The following is a 17,098-nucleotide window of genomic DNA, read 5'->3' on the forward strand; positions in this document are numbered from 1 at the left end:
TAAAACTTCTTTCTCTTACTATGGGGCAAAATGGCACAGATCTCCAGCAAACTGTTAAAGGAGACGCAGCCCCATCGGGAACTGCCACGACTGTTTTTATTAGCCCTTGCCGTACTGACTGACCTGCGACCGAAAGACATTTACTTCCATACCTAGCTCAAGTCTTCAGCAATGCGTTTCCCTTTCAGCTTTATCTTCTCTGTAGCTGCTGAGTTTTACAACAGCACTCACCCAGCAATTTTAGTTAACCTAAAGAGGAAAAAATTTACACTTATATTCCAGGCACTAAATTTCTCCTTTAAAGGTGTTCTATGGAAGTGTCAGGCATGGTGCCCACCCCATTCTAGAGGAGAGCTGTACGTACCACAAATGTTCCTGAGGTGTTCCTGTGCCACAGCCACAGACGTACATTTGAACAAGACAGGTGTTGGACTGAGACTATGGCGTTCTTACTCCTGGCTTGAATGAGGCACTCCAAGAAAGCTCAGAGGACTAGTGAATTCCTTGCTTTTATTACAAAAATGGGAATGATCACTTTGATCAAAATGAAAAAAGTTTGCTCACACTGCATACATGAAAAACTCTAAATACAAAAATCATCCCAAACACAGTTTGTGCTTTTTAAAAAAGAATGCAACATCATTTTGCACTGCATTTTAATTTTTGACCCCCACACAGAATAGAAAATACATATTGCAGCTTGCAAAGGCTGCCATCGTAATCTGGAGTTTCAGTCATGACAACATAAACAAAGCGGTCTGGGGTTTGCTCACTGGGGCATGGAAAAGATCTCGTGATAGAGCAGGTCGTGTCGTTTTGGCTGGAGAGCAGAGCAGAAGAGGACAGCCTTGCTCCTGCACTGGCAGCCCTCCCGACCTGCTTGTTTCCTGCAGCAGCCGTGGTGGCCAACACTGGTCAGCGGAACGGCTTTGGGAGGAAAAAACCAAAAAACCTACAGTTTTACCAATTAAGTCTATGGAATCATTATGAGACTGAAAAAAATTCTTCAGATAGCTCCATAAATTAGTGCAGGGAGTTAAAAAAAAATGCATTTACGGTAAACTAGAGTTGTACAGAGATACCATTTATCAGTTACCAGCGCACAAATCTTGCTGCACGCATACCCTGTGAACATCAGCTCACTTCACATGCAAAAGACCAAAAAGCAGGTATTATGACAGTTCTTTCACATCCCTAATTTAGAAAAATATATTTTTTTTTATTCCATCTTTGTTGAAACTGCAGCACAGTGAACTTCACTCACTCTTCAGATCAAGTTGGATGATAATACTGTCCGTAATTCCATGCGTTCTGGTAATTGTACTAGGAAAAAAACAAACGAACATGATGATGTAAGTCAGACTGCCCAGGCTCCGCAAAGGATGCCCGATAACAAGCTAGCTATCGTTCCAGAAAGGCACAGGTAAGTTTACCCTTTGGGAATTTTAACAGTTCTGAACAGAGCGGCCAGTGTGGCTACGCCAGCATCGGCGTTCCCGTGCCACACACAGAATGTTCAGGTCTTGGGACCTCTTCACCAAGGCTTTGCATGCAGCCTGTACCTTGGTCTGGTACCAAGGGTGGAACAAGCAAGGGTGTTCCTCTGCAGTGCAAGACCCATGAACTCCCAGCCTCCTTAAAGGTCCGCTGGAAGTCAGCTTTGTTACGGAGGTAAAACAAGTGTGGTTCAGTTGCAAGTCCAGGGCCAGGTTTGTACCAAGGGTCAGCACAGAGGCTGGTACTGTTGCCTGTAACATTTTTAGTTGCTTAATAAATATGCATGTGGCAGGTCTTCAAACACGGGACAGCTCAGAGGTTCACTCTTGCTCTCCTCAGGTCCCCTCTGTGGTACCTGCTTTATGGCTCCTCGTCAATCCCCTTTCAAGTCTCATAAGAGGGAGGAAAAAGGGAGGGAGCAGAAGGTAAGGGAAGCATGAACTGTCTGTGTTCTAGCTCCATGTCCACTATTACAGCGTGCCCCACAAGATGGGAGAGCCAAGGCAGACGGCTCAAGTGCCCCCGCACCACTCCCTTTGAAGCCATCGGTTTGCAGCTAGCAGAGACCATCACTGAGACAGGTCCCATGGTCTTACTGCAACCAGCTGTACCCCAGCTGAGCCTAGGTAGGCATTCAGCAGCGTAACGTTCTTGGGGTATCATGAACAAATGTCTCCATTCCCTCAGAAAGTGTTTGTCTGCTATTCTCGAGCAGATTGTGAAATGCACAGGAGGCAGAGAGTGATGGAGTTACCACGTCAACCACAGGACTGAGATCTTCATCAACACTGCAAGTCTGCCATTCCCACAGTTCTACGTTTGAAAACTTGGGGCATTTTTCCTGGCCTAGTGCCGAGCACAGTTCCCCCATGCTGGCTGAGACACCTTTTCACCGCCTGGCTTTGCAAAGAACACTTGACCTTGATGGGGGCAATTCCAAGCTGCAGTTACACAGCAGCCGGTTTGCGTCCCATCTGCAAACACTGTTCTCACTGGCTTGATAGGCTCCTTAAAGGCTGAACAAGTTTTCATTAAACCGCTTCAGCGAAAGTTTCAGTTGGACCCTCTACGATTCACAACCCGGAAGAGTAAGCATTCCAAGCCTGCAGCGCGCAACTCTCATCCCAGCTGAGGGGGCACCAGCAGTCCCCACCTTTACCAGTACTAATCTTGTACATAAAGGCAGGTGTTGAAGCTCTGGCTTTACAGCCTGCCCCTTGGACAAGTCAGAACACAAAACGGACTGTCAGTCTAGAAGCAAGCAGAGCGTGTGCTGGAGGTTGCTGCTGCCACAAGCAAGAAGAGGAGATCAAGGTATGATGTTACTGATTCACTCTTTAAGCCCCTATAGGGGACAAAGTGAAATGCCATGCAAGAATAGCCCCAACAGACAAGCTATTGAACAGACTGATTTTGCATGCACTATGTACCAGTGCAGCAGAACCCATACCAAGACGTTACAGGAACTATAGTTGGAGAAAGTAACTATCAAAACGCATAGTAAATTGGCATCCCAAGGCAACTCTCCTGGGCAAAACGCCCCAGCACAGAACAGATCTATTGCCCTTCGCCAACAACGTCCCCAACTGCTGTCACGCTTCCCTTCACATGAAGAGCTAGCTACCAAACTGCTCATCTTGCTCCACGCTACAGAGAAATATTTTACACTTGCATAATAGCCCCAAGAGGAATCAACAAAGACAAGAGCTAAATTTTTACTCCAAACTTTCCTCATCAGCTGACACCGGGCCACAGAGAAACATCACTGGGAAAACCACAACGTGCATATATTCAGAATGCGCGTGTTGAATGAAGGAACCAAAGCATGCACCTACCTGGTACCAGGCGTTGTAGTTATACGCTGCCTGATTGACTTGCATGTCTCCATCCATCATCTGTGCTGATGCCAAAGTTGGGTCGTCTGTGAGCATTTTCTTTTCATCCGGCTCCTCTGATCTGTGAAGTTAATATTTGCTGGTAAACGGCATCTTAGATGAAATTCTGAGCATGTCTTCATGTGAGAAATGTTATAACGGATAAGGGTAAGTATTTTCAGACTTGGTGCCCTGTCCAAACAGGGTAACAGAATTTGACTCAGAGAGGGACAGCAGTATATTGTGCTTCAGAACAATAGTCTGGTTTTTAAATTGTCCCGGTGCTCAAACAGAGACAGCAAAAGCATGTTTCTGCTTAGAGACTGAGTTATTTTTACCAGTACCATTTAATTTTTCTGTGATACATAATACAAAAAGTTATTTTTCAATAAATCCATTTACAAATATTTTAGCCAACAGTACAGCTCTGTGTAGTATATACTTTACATGATTAAAAGAACAGTGATGATGTTCTTGTAAGCAGTAGGTTTACAGCTGAAAAACATGTATATATATTCATAGATTAAAGAAAAAAAAAAGTCTCTGAGACTGTTCTCTGAAGTATTTTTAAAGCATTTCCAAAGTGCTTTGTATCAGCTACAGTTCAGTGTGGTGTGTGTTCCAGCTACCCCACAGTGCATCATCTATCAAGTTGGTTTATACCCTCAGGTGAACAGACTTCCTACCCGTTCTCTGCTCTCCTTTTTAAAGAATCCTGCTCCTTCAGAAGTGCTTGATGTTCATCGTAGGCATCCAAAAGCCTGAAGGAGACAAAAAGAAAGCTTTGCTCACCGTTTTCATGTAAACATTTTAAACACACAAGCAACCATTTTAAAAAGTCTACTTCAAAATAAAAATACAAAAAAATTCTAAAACAAACTCAATCATAATCAGATTTTAATCAGCGATCCACCATGAAGATGGGAAAGCTGAAAAACTTAATTTGAAGGGGGATTCCACAATGCATAGTGAAAAATTTTCTGCAAGTGCAGAAATTCCGAACTTGCTCAACTTTTAATCGCACTTCATGCAGTTCTTCTGTAAAGTTTCTTTATAAAGAAAGTTTTCTAAAACTTATTTGTGATACAGCCGCTTCTTCCAGTGATTGCATTCCCTCAGCTGCGTGTTGATGCCATCCATAGCAGCACTGACATTTAGGAATCAACATTTCTTTAAATACTGGAAATGAGTATTTTACAAAATTGTAACAATTCCAAAGTAGCACCTTACAGCCTTTTCCCAAACAACGTGAGAAGCGTAGGTGTATTTAACACAGCACAAAAGAGTCATATTATTTAAATATCAAGTATAACCATATATTGCTGAGTGAAAGAGTAATACTTCTATTTCCTAGGTAAAATTCCCACTAATAGCTAAATACCATTTCATCTGCTGTGTACCACAGTTTACAAGGTATCACATGAAAACTGCTGCTTCTGTCAATATCGCTCTGTGAAAACCATTTCTTGTACTTATTCTGTGCTCTAGTATTATTTGGGAACCAAAAACTTCATTTTGTTTGGTCTACCTAGGACCCCAAACTTGCAACACTTGGCTGCCACGCAAGTTGGAACGGTCAGAGTCAGCAGAAATTAAGGACAGCTATTGTTAAAAAAACATACAAAGCAGAAAACTAACTCATGGTTAGTCCTTCCAAGTTACTTAGCTGCAAAATGTAAATAAAAACAAGAGCTTTTTTTACAATAGAGAATTAAGAGGAAAAAAGTATATCTAGTATTTAATTAAGCAGTTGTACTGATCCTCCCACATAAGCGTACAGCATTGTTAATACTTCTCAACGTAGAAAAATCAAATCAGTGCAGTTTTGGAAACCTCAAGCAGCAGCTCACAGGGTATGGAGTATCAAATTATACCTGTGTCACAGAACACTTTGCATTCTCTTCGAGAAACATCCTCCTTTGTAAGGCTTAGCAAGAGAAAACTACAGTATGAAGTTACAGGCAGCGTAATTTTGCTCTGTGAGATATTTCATTAAAAAAAGGGGTAATTTTCTGAAAAGATATTCCTGTTTAAAAACAGGAATTTGGTTTAGAAAAGCAGCTATCCCTCAGCAAAGCACTGATGGCACAAAAGAAACAATTTAATGGATGCCACTAACCCTACCCCTTCCCTACTTTTACAAGCACTCTTTCGGTGACCCTAGTTTGGCCATTGCACAGATTACATCTTACTTGTTTACATCAGAACCAAAATCTTCAAGAAATTCCACTTTTCGCTGAGAAAACGTAATCCTCATTTTTATAGACAACGCGCCATTGACAGCTTTATCAAAACAGCTCAAGATGTTTTCTTCATTTTGCTTGAGATCGCCACTGTACTCCATTTCAAGTAAGTTGAGATACAGTTTCGTATTTTCCTGTTCAAAAGATGTATTAGAAGTTGTACATCGTAGGTCATGTTAGGTTTTTAACGCTGAATGTATGTCTACCGATGCATACCAGAACATTTACATCATAAATACATGCTAGAATAGTGAATAAAAAGATTTTCTTTTTACACTGGTCATCTTTGACCTGGTTTGTTTCACAAATAGATTAGAAGCGATCTAACACTACAAAAACAGATGTCACACTTTGCTAATAGTAAGCTAACAGTATTTGGAGTGCCAAACATTTCTGCGGTTATACAAAACGATCTACAAGTACTGCCTACACGATCAGTTTTGTTCACCTTGAGATGTGAACACGCCTGTAATATTTAAGATTCTAAAAAGGAAAAATGAAGGTAGGAAGCACATTGTGCTTCTGATGAAAAAAAATTTGCAAACTTCCAGATTTGCAAGCTGCAAATATGGCAACATCAGTTTAGAGGGACTGGTGTCTCCATGCAGTAATGAAGCATTACATACAGTTACAGTTCCTGTCATCACTGTTGCCATATTTAAAAAAAAAAGGTTCAGCAAGAGAGAAAAATACCAGGATTTTTTTTTTTTTTTTTTTTTAATACAGCAAAGAGGGAACACATACTTTGTCAATTTCTATGGCTTCTGACAGCACTTTTCTTGCCTTTGGAAGATTTTTCTGTACTTTGAAGAGGTGTCGAGCTAATTTGATGGCATAAAACGACGATTCACTAATTGATTTGGCATTCCTAACAGCCTCTTCAAGCAGGTGTTCAGCTTCTTCCATGTTTCCATGTCTGCGTTCTAAGCTTACTCTTCGTAAGCGAATCATTGCTAGCCCTAGAATACACTCTTCAAATGTTTTCAAGATTCTTCTTGCTTCATCGATGTTGCCTAAAACACCGGTGAAGATGCTTTAAGATGTGAGACATCCAACAGCCTCTTAAAAACAATCCCTCCCAGCAAAAACTAACGTTGCTCTTACCCTGCTGCTCCTCAAAGGCAGCCCACAGCATGTGAACCATTGGTTTCTTAGGAAGATGTATTGTGCAAGCCCTGCTGTAGACATGCCTCACTCCTTCAATACTATGATTCTCCATGTATTTGGCATACTATGGTTGAAAACAGAGTAGAGATTGAAAAATTTAAAGCTTGTATTTGCCTTTAAAAACATGACAGAACGATAAAATTCTTTTGTTTAAACCCATTCAGCACCTTTATTGAACCACTAGACTAGTTTCTGTAAGGAAGGACGTAGAGAGGCAACGAAGTTGGCATATGCAGCAGTCAAATCTGGTTGCAAGCAGACCATCTCCTAATGCAACAGATATAGTTATACATGAACAACATTCCACAAGAGTACAAAAGGTTAGTCACTAGATCAATGTATGCAATCAGTAGGAGGTAGGTGGTAAACCGCTTCCCTTACCTTAATCCAGAAGTCCTCATAGAGGGCACATGAAATAACACATCTTTCAAAGAGGACCACAACTCGTTCGTGAGTGCCATTTTCTATCTCAAATTCTAAGTACTCTTTCCAGTTTTTCAGCTGAATTTTCTCCAGAGGTTTTACATGAAAGTAAGGCCTCTTTATCTGCAAGAGTCACAGTACGGCAACTTATGAGCAATAAGCATACCACCAAGTTGCTTAAAAAACCCAACCAAACAGCCACACGCCATTGAAGTAGTGCCATTTAAATAAACAGGACTTCAGAATGATAGATCATCATCTGTTCAATTAAGTCTGCTGGGGTTACCCAAGTATTGGTCAAGAGATTTTGCTGACAATTACATTCTAGGCTAGTAACTCGTTCTTCTAGAAAGCTTTTTCAGTGCAAGTGTTTACAGCAGCTGAGAAAGAACTCAGCGCAGTTACTCCCTTGCAAACCTGCAGTCACGACGTAACAATGACATTATAAACAACAATTAATATTGTCCACATACATACAACTGAAGTACCTCCTATTGTACTAGCGCATATCCTACAAATTAAATTCAAAGTTTGGTTGAGAATCATGACAAGGAAAGACAGAGCACTGAATTGAACTTCATATTAAATATTTACATTAAGCTGATTATTCCAAGAGCTAGCAAGATTGCATTTTTATTGATGACTACAAGAGGAGCTGGGTGGGACAGAGTTCAGCACAGAAAATTTAAACATTGCTTTCAACTAAACATAGCAAAGCATCCTTCTGGAGATCTTTTGCTTTTTCTCTCCCTCATCTTTAATTTTTCCCGATTATTTCTCTCCCGTACTGCAATTCCATCTCTGATACAAATACACACAAACGGATGAAGAACTTGGGATAATTAAGGAGTAACATTCAATTCTTCAAGGCCAGCTGAAATTTAAAGCCAATCACCCCCTTCAGGCTCGTCACTGAACTCTGCTACCGAACCCAATACTCTCTTTCCATTTTGACAAATTCACAGGTACATTGTTCCGGCTAAAATAACCGTAAAACAGGTCTAAGGGGTCTCCTTCACTTATGTGACATCTGTTGCCTATCTACTTCATTTCTGTCCATTACAAAGACATGTTTAACTTTATATTTCAAACTCCTCATAGATCCAACATGTTGGTATCTACAGAGCAGATATACTCTCTTGGTAGAAAAAGTATTGATTCTGGCCAGGGGCAAGAGAGGACACCCTGGTCCCTAGACATTTTCTGCAGCATGTCCACAGTTTTAGCATTCTCCCAAGTTTCAATAATTCGAAGCTTAAAGTTCCCTGAGCCAAGAATACCTATACTCACATAACCATCTTCCACAATACATCAGCATATTTGAGCCTCGCCTACTCTAGGGACATGCCTTGTGTGCTCTCCTTCCTCCAACGACAGGTTAACTGGTACAAAAGTGACCCTGCAACAGGTTGGACTGGTAACAGCACTTCAGGCTGCTGTGTAACAGAAAGGGTAACCCGCCCCAGTTAGACCACGCTCTAGTCTACGGCGCTAGGACTGGCTACGTGCTATGTTTTCGAGTTCCTTTGGCTTACAAGGTATCTGGCCTCGTCCAACAAAGTGCAATAAGCAACACAACAGTTCTGACATCAGGTAACCCGTTAAGGAGTCTCTGAAAATCTGTCCCAGTTGTTTAAATACAATGTACTTTTTAAAAAGAAAGTAAATATAAAAGAACCACCATGTTATACAATATGGTACTTGCCAGGAGGAAAAAAAAAATAAAAAAGAGACCGAGAATTAAAAACTCAAGTTGTTTTTTCAAAAGTAACCAAACTTAATTCTACATAGAAGTTCTATATTTGCAGTGATCAAATGATTAGTTTAATTAATACTTTTAATACATTATACATAGGAGCTGCATGTTACGATGGCTACTTTTGGAAAACAAAAGTTAACTGATTTCAGGTTTAAAAGTGTAATGTTAAAATACAAAACCATATAAATTTCATTCTCCTTTTAGGATAGGCTTACCTTTTCAATTAGAATTACCTTCACTCCCTTATTATTTTGCAATGTCCCACATGCATAAAGCAGTGCTAACTTATGTAGCACTTCACGCATGTATATTTAAAGACTGCTTAGTAAATAATACACCACCTTGCCCCACTCCAAATACTGCTTAAAGATTTTTAAATTGTCAGATGACAGAGCTGACCTCACAAGTTGCCTTTTCACAAGAAAAATGGCAGAGAAGTGAAACTTTATCTTTGTTCAAAGCCCCACAACAGTTTAAATCGTAAGGCCTAACTGTTACCCAAAATTCCTAGTCTTACGTTCAACACTCTTGCACATGCTGCCTTACATAGAAAAAAGAAAACTTACCGCTTCTTCAAACGTCCACCTCTTACTGACTTCATGTTCATTGTGGTTAAACATTTCTTGATGAATCTCAATGATTCTGTGCCTCATGTTTTCTATCTCGGTAATTAGCTAAAACATAATTTTAAAAAAATGTAACACAGGTAGACACCGCATCACCTTTGTAAATGCATTTTACGGTGACAGTAAGATGCATGAATTAAAGTATCACAGGTGCATTAAATGTTACCCTGAACAGCTAGGGGAAGGGATGGGATGCTGCCTTGATGGTGCCTTGGCCCTCAGTGCAACCCAACTGAACTGGGTTTCTATCTGAAGTTTTGCTCTTGTGTTACAGATGATTGAGATTTAATGTGAATTTGGATCCAAGTCAAACTTGGTTTCGGTATCTGTACGTTTTCACAGTTCGCAATTCCTTTGGATGGCTCCAAGTTTTTGTAAGCCTTTGAAGGCTATGAACCTGCACAGACCATTGCTGATGAAGAGCCTTCTTAGACCACAGTTCCTAACCTGTTAACTGGAACAATTAATATTCATTCCTAAAGTTTTGTAGATCACTTCTTTAATTTTTTAACTCCATGTCTTTAATACCTATGAAAACACTGGAAAGATATGTCCTGTAGACAAAAGCAGTTATCACGTGAGCCAAAGAGCAATGATATGCAAGAGAACTATGGGAACACCTCAGCTACAGATATATTAAACTGTCTGCAGATAAACTCGTCTTTTAGCCACAGAGTAAGGCAAGAAATGCCAGTGAACATCCTCTGCGTATGTACCTTGGCAGGGTCAGTTATATCTTCAGTACCAGAGGGCAGGTCGTCTCCAGGTTGTGCATCCTCTCCACTATGGCCGTTCACAGACGCTAGTTCTCTGCGCAGCTGAACAAACTGCTCAGTAGTCAGAAGGTCTCGAGGCAAGTTGTTCTGTATATGTTCCTTAAACCTAAGAATAGTTAGAAACAAGTCAACACAAATTTGATGTTTTATGTTGCAATATTCTGCATAACCAGAGCACAACAGTAAATCCTAGCAGGGTTCTGCATTACTTTATTGATCTAGAGCAACACTGAGAACGTGACTTCTGACAACATACAGACAAAATGCAACTTCTACTACCTATCAGACTTCAAAGGCTTCACATTTCAAAGAGAAGTGAAAGGATGATGAACTTCAGTGGCAAAGACAGACCACCTGCCATGTAAAATTGATGGCAAAGGACAAGATCAGTTTCAGAGGAAGATCCTTACTTCCAAAACCAAAAGATCTGTAGAAATTATGGGGAAGACTGGTGCATAATTTAACTAAGGCTTCTGGTTCCCTCTTAACCTCTCCATATTAATGCAGAATTCTACTATCTAAAACTTAACCAAGTATTTCTCTTTAGTCAATTAAATTAGTGTTTCACCACAGATGAGCATTGCATGAGGAATTAGAGTTGAAAACTGCTCATTCTGATTTTTCAAAGACATCCGCTCTCTTCTTCCTCACAATTCCAAGGCCTTCCTTTACTCCACAGCAGAATTTGTGAATTTATCTAAAACCAAATTCCTAAAATGCGTATCAGTACTTTAAAACAATCAAACTGTGTAAGTACATAAGTAGTAAGTAAGTATATAAAACTCAGTAACTATTTCAAGCTCTTGTTCTGAGTGAACATTTTCACATTTACAGAAGTAGGTTAGCGTGTGCTTAAGAAACTCATACCGTTAACTAAACCTTTGTTTCCTCTTTACCTCTGGAAATGATGACTGTAGAGTTGTGTTGGAATTCCAAGGATGCGGTCGTATATGGACGTAACTTCCCTTAGGTTTCCCTGTTCATTTTCCCAGTTTATATACATTTCCCATAGCCTGTCAGAACGGAAATCTGTCCCAGCAGCTAAAACTGCATGTTCATAGGCTCTGAAAAATGAAATAATTTTACAGTTGTTTCTGGATGTGGTGACAGAACAAGGAAGAAAAGTTCTGGCTCTTACTTATTTAAAGATGATGAGCGTCCTCATTTACTCGCAACCACGCTTATATTCATTATTTAAATTCTTCACAGTATTTTCTAGATATCTGTAGCAAGATCTCTAGAATTTCAGAAAGTTCACGCTTTTTTTTTTTCCTCCAGCACTACCACAACAGAACAAATAAATGCAACAGAAAAAGCCACTTGCAGGAACACAAGATATTAAGAAAATACAAGATCATTACCACTTACATCTTGTAAAGATTCTAAAACCACTACTTTAGCAGTTTAACACACAAAAGCTATATATCAATCATGCAGCTAGAAGCTGCTTCAGTAAAAGTTCAGTTAAAGCTTTGGGTCAAACTTTAGTCCAACCTCTTACTCTAACCAGGACCACTGCCAGCAACAGATGACGACAGACACATTCTAGCCATACCTTGAAAACCTCCAAGGAATTAAATTCCCAAAATTCTATGGGGAACCTGTTCCAGTGCAGCACTAAGTATTTCCTAACGTCTAATCTGAAGCTCTCAAGTCACAACTTTTGACCTTTGTACCACATTGTATTGTCTACCCCTTCTTATGGAATTTGGCTCCATCACCTCTTAGAAGTCCTTAAAGTAACTGCAGGCTGTTATTAGCTTGCCCCGTAGCTTAAACATACTAACCCGATTACACTGCTATACAACTACACGTATGGGCTTCGTGTATCACTTAGTCTGCTTTCAACTTACCCTCGAATAGTACTGTTAGTTTCAGGATCAGCAGGGTCCAAGGTCTCCTTTAAGAAGTTTATATAATGTATCCAAAGATCAACACTAAGAGGAATTGCCTGAAGCCCTCTGCGATAAACCTATGAAGAGAACGTGAACTGTACTTCAAATACTTAATGGCGTCCTAATAGAGAGGCAACACTGTGTTATCCGGTGAACCTTAGAAATACTAATTACTGGAATTTTGTTTAAATAATCTACCATTACCATTTGGGTGGAGGTTGGATAGAACATGGCAATGTTCTGATCTCCACGTGCAGAGTCTTGATCTTCAAAGCGCAGCGGTCCCTGCATTCTGACCAGGTTGTGTGGGCAGGCTTTGGGGTACAGACCATAGGGCACAGACCCATTAGAGCATCATTGACAGCGTCTGACCAAAAATGCAATAAGATGTAGCAATTGTGACCAGCAAACCAACTATATTGTTTTGAAAATGAGTAATAAATGTAAGTGACAGAAAAGCCCTGCCCTACTTGTTAAGCTGCAGTGTAATAGAGAGGCTTGCACTGCAAAGCTTGACAAACTGTAGAGGTTTAACGCACCTGCCAACAAAGAGAAAAAACATTAGCTACAAATGCCACAGACGTGACAAGTGCAAACAAAATCCCTACAAACCTGACCATACATGGCAGGTACTGGCAGCCAAATGACTTGCAGTAGGTTAGTCATTATTTGGCTAACAGGACCAATGGCAATAGCTGGGCCCAGCTACCTACATACCTCATCAGACTGTTTAACGTTGTCATGTCGCTTTTCAAGGTCTGCATACTTTTTCCAATATCCATAGCAATATGGATAATGCGTGAAAAACCTGTCAAATGCTTTCCTGGCAGCTGGTAAGTGGTTCTGCAAGAAATACACAATAAAAGCAATGAATCCTTTCCTTAAAAAAACCTTCACGTTATTTCAAAAACAACTACTGTTTTAATTTTGTCTTAAAAACGATTGGTTTTATTTTGTGGTCTCTGCTGATGACACTGGCAAGGGCAACTGTCTTAAAACAGTACCTATGAAAGCCTGATGCACAGTTCTAGAGCTGTCACTGGAAGATCCATGACTTGTTTTGGTTTTCTTTGTTTAATTCTGGAAGGCTAAGGAAAAAGGGAGCACGTACTAACCTCCTGCTCTACATACTGTAGTAGATATACCCATCCTGTGAAATCCTGGGGATTGTCCTCTACTACTTTCCAGAACTTGTCAAAATCTGGAGGGAAGCAAGCCTCAATATCTGTTGTCTGTAAACTTTCAATATTTGGAATTTCACTCTCCTGTGTGTTCTCTTCATTCAAGTCAGGGGAACTATCAGGTGATTGTTCCATCTCAGTTACACTCATAATTTCTGTACTGAAGTCCATATGCTGTTCTTCTGTTGCTGTTTCAGCGCCATTGTCTGTGCCGTCATTGCTTACAGTCGGCTTCTCCTCCTCTGCATTATCTGCGTTCTCCATAGCTGAGGTTACTGCTGTTTCGTAGTACTAGATCCTGTGGAAATAAAAAGATTCAGTATTCATGCAGTGAAGGTTCAAGCAGAACTTGGGCGTGAATTATCAGCTAAGCGTCTCCCAAGTGCTTCAGGCATTCACGTATTTCACCACAAACCTTCATCAATTAGATCTGCTTCGCGCACAAACCTTATTCACAATTAAAAACAATGTTAATAGCAGTCATGTATTTTAACATCCGCACATACAAATCACCGTGGTTTTTCTAAAAGATAACCACAAGTAGCTATCAAGGTATAAAAGTGAACCAATACAGTTTTCCTGTATGAGTCTAGCGGACGTTTACTCCAAATAAAGAATTATGTTCAAATTTATTCAATTCTCCTACTTAGTACAAATCAGTAACTTCTTTGCAAAATAAATATGTGTTAAAATGTACCCTCAATGCCTAGCTGAACTGGCTTAAGCGATAATTTTGCAAAGGGAAGAAATACTATCAGCACTAGACTTGGTCCATATTAATGATGCCTATATAAACCAACCAGCACCAGAGGGCCACAAAAATGTTTAGGCTAGCCCTTACACGCAGTCACTCGCTCCCACACACCACTCTCATGTCAGAGGTTCCTCCTGCCCCTCAGGACAGACTCCATCTTCCTCCCACTCTTCATCTTGATCTTCCTGCCAAACACTGCTGCCCAGCCCTACCCTCCTCCGCAAACGCCAGTCCAGCCTAACTCGGCTGCGTGCTGCTCTGCCAAACAGCGCTCGGCCTCAACTGATCTCAGCCTTCATCGCCTGAAGCCTGGGCGTGAGGCACTCAGCTGAACCTTCCCCACGTTCAAGCTAGATCCTAATGACTAACGGATTCTAGGTAATACAATACCCATGTAGAATACAATAGCTCTTAGCTGTGAATATATTTTGGATGAAGAACGGCACGAGACCATCATCCTGAAATGCACTGTGGCAACTGCCACTCCTATTTCCCTTCGGTTCTCCTCAGAGGAGATAACAGCAAATAAGTTTTGCATTAAAAAAAAAAAAGTCCCCACCCCATTCTGTATCTCCAGAATTCTTTCCCACTGAAAGCCTGAAAAGAGAACAAACAGACCACTTGCTTTCATTTCAACAAATACATCGATAAGCCATCAATAATAAAGTTGGGGAAAAAAAACCTGACAGAAAGGAAAAACATCTATACCCTACCTTCAGCAGCTTCAACGTGTGATAACAGTTCACGTTTTCCTAGGAGTTCACCAAGCCAAGTAACTTGGGCATAGTGTTAAAAGGTCCATGTGCTCTACTCTGCAAGTTTTCTAATAACTGTTTTTTAAAAGTAATTATTTCTATTCTCCATCGTATATATCACCTAGCAATCACATAAATACAATTTCTTTCCTTTAAGGTAAACGGTTCATAATTTTATAACTTTATATGGTAACTGTTCATAAAAATGAACAGTTCTTTCCATTCAAAAGTCACACAAACATGATGTGACTGCACATAGCACTATACTGCTTTTGTTCTACAGGAAAAGAGGACGCTTGTGTAAGATGAACAGTTTATTGCATTAATGGCCAGCTCTTCCCCACATCCTGGGCCACTCTAGAAAGCCTGCATCAAAAGCTGGTTTATTTAGTGCGCGTTGGAGATGCATCTTCAATATTGATTTTGAGAATAAACATAATTTATAAGTTAAGAAATTAAGTATCAAAGCCATATCATTACGCCTTTACCAGTGCAACATACAGAAGAGATCTGCATCATTAAAAGCAGCTGCTATCATTCAGAGCTTACCTCTGTAAAGATTACAAAATCAAGGCATAAGAGGAGCGCGTTATGCAAGCAGCAGCCCTAACACTTGAAAAAAATAGTTTAGAGGATGTTTACAGCTCTAAAATTTGAGAAAGCTAATGTAATTGTTTTTAAACATGCAATAATTTATGACCTCAACTTACTCTGGTATTTGACAGATGTTTCCCCCCTCTAGCTGATTCAGAAGATGTATTCCAGCTTAAAAAAACCCAAATCCCCCAAATCTAGCTGCCTTTCAGATTAGGGGGAGGGAAAAAAAGAAAGAGGGAGAAGTGGTACCGCATCACCTCTGCACACAAGTTTTCAAACAGAATCTACAAGCCTGTTTGACAGTTTGCTTCCAGCTGAAGGCGTTCTAGAACGCGCCCAGGGAACCGAGGCACATCCCAAACTCTTACCATAACTGAAGGCTACGGCCGACATGATCGACCCTGTCTGGTACCAAACGAATGCCCATCAATCCACGGAGCTACGAAGGTAGCAGACCCGAAGCTGATGCACACCCAGCACAACCACGTAACAGAGTAACTTAATGCCAGTTTTTACATCACTCAGGCTAAATAACTAAATAAGTATATCGGGTAACTACATGCACCAGCTTTAAATAATTTATGTCGACATATATTGTTCGGCCTGTTTCAATTAAACGTTTATTGCATGCGATACTCGTGCTTATAAATATGAATGAACTAATGGAAAACACCTAGGAAAAAAATACAACCGGGCAGCACCGAGGAATTTCAAGCCTCCTCTTACACCCTTCCCTGCCCTAGGAAGAACGCTTCACAGTCCCGATAAGCAGCTGCCCGAAACCTTCTGGGGCAGGGCTGCACGGGCGTTACTGACCTGGCCCCTTCGCCGCTTCTGCCCGAAGACTGACGTTTTGGTGGCCAAAATACAGTAATAATGTAATAAACCGCAAAGCGCTCAAAGACTTTGAGCTGGCCTATTATTTGTTCAGAAATTTAGCGGCTATTACAGCATATAAAAGAGAGATAAAATTTACTCTAGCAAGCGAAAACCGCAGGCAGGCTGGTTTCTCCAGGTGCCCGGTAGCTGCTGGCCAGGGGAAGGGCTGCAGGCGGCAGCGGGGCGACTGTCACGGCACGCGGAGAGCCCCACGCACGCCACCTCCTCCCCTCAGGCACACCTCTCCCGCTCCGCCCGCGTGGCCGCCCGCCCGCTGCCGCGGATCCCGGCCCGACCCCCGCGGCGCCGCCTTCCCCGGCCCCGCCGGCGGCTGCGGGCGGCGCAGCCAGCCCCGGCCGAGTCCTCCGCCCACCTCAGCCTCCCGCCGGGCCGGGCCGGGCCGGGCCGGGCCGGGCCCTCCCCCTGGCGAGGCGCGCACCCCCCGGGGCCGAGCGCGGGACCCCGGCCGCCCCCCCCCCCGGGAAGGCCCGCGCTCCGCTCCGCCCCCCGGCCCGGGCCCGGCCCTCACCCTCGCCCCGGTACCTGCCGCGGGGCCGGTGACCGCCAGCCCGCCGCGCGCCTGCCGCCGCCGGGCCCCAGGAAGAGCGAACCGCGCCTGCGCGCCTGCGCCCCGCCCCCGCCGCGCATGCGCCTGCGCCGCTCTCCCCCCTC

The 17,098-nt window shown here is 41.9% G+C and overlaps 1 protein-coding gene and 1 non-coding gene across 6 annotated transcripts; both read right to left on the reverse strand.

The window, feature by feature from the left end:
• Window positions 1-490: 490 nt before the first annotated feature.
• PRPF39 (pre-mRNA processing factor 39) lies at window positions 491-17,021 on the reverse strand. 5 transcript variants are annotated; one of them, XM_076345818.1, is made up of 14 exons: window positions 16,970-17,021; window positions 13,376-13,739; window positions 12,978-13,103; window positions 12,219-12,337; window positions 11,262-11,429; window positions 10,306-10,471; window positions 9,530-9,637; window positions 7,163-7,327; window positions 6,719-6,845; window positions 6,359-6,627; window positions 5,564-5,748; window positions 4,058-4,132; window positions 3,333-3,453; window positions 491-1,323 (listed from the first exon to the last, which is right to left on the reverse strand). In XM_076345818.1, exons 2-14 carry the CDS (start codon window positions 13,703-13,705, stop codon window positions 1,273-1,275), a joined length of 2,010 nt encoding a protein of 669 aa, XP_076201933.1. In that variant the 5' UTR covers window positions 13,706-13,739; window positions 16,970-17,021; the 3' UTR covers window positions 491-1,272. The 5 variants fall into 5 exon arrangements, with proteins under 5 accessions (XP_076201933.1, XP_076201934.1, XP_076201935.1 ...); XM_076345819.1 differs by having other exon boundaries at window positions 16,956-17,008; XM_076345820.1 differs by lacking the exons at window positions 13,376-13,739; window positions 16,970-17,021 and adding an exon at window positions 12,465-12,627 and having other exon boundaries at window positions 12,731-13,040.
• On the reverse strand, window positions 6,184-6,269 carry LOC143163895 (small nucleolar RNA SNORD127). The gene has a single exon (XR_012995985.1). It is a non-coding gene; the product is annotated as a small nucleolar RNA SNORD127 (small nucleolar RNA).
• Window positions 17,022-17,098: the final 77 nt, after the last annotated feature.

This window comes from Aptenodytes patagonicus, chromosome 7 (genome assembly GCF_965638725.1).
Source record: "Aptenodytes patagonicus chromosome 7, bAptPat1.pri.cur, whole genome shotgun sequence".
NCBI classification, from domain to species: Eukaryota; Metazoa; Chordata; class Aves; order Sphenisciformes; family Spheniscidae; genus Aptenodytes; species Aptenodytes patagonicus.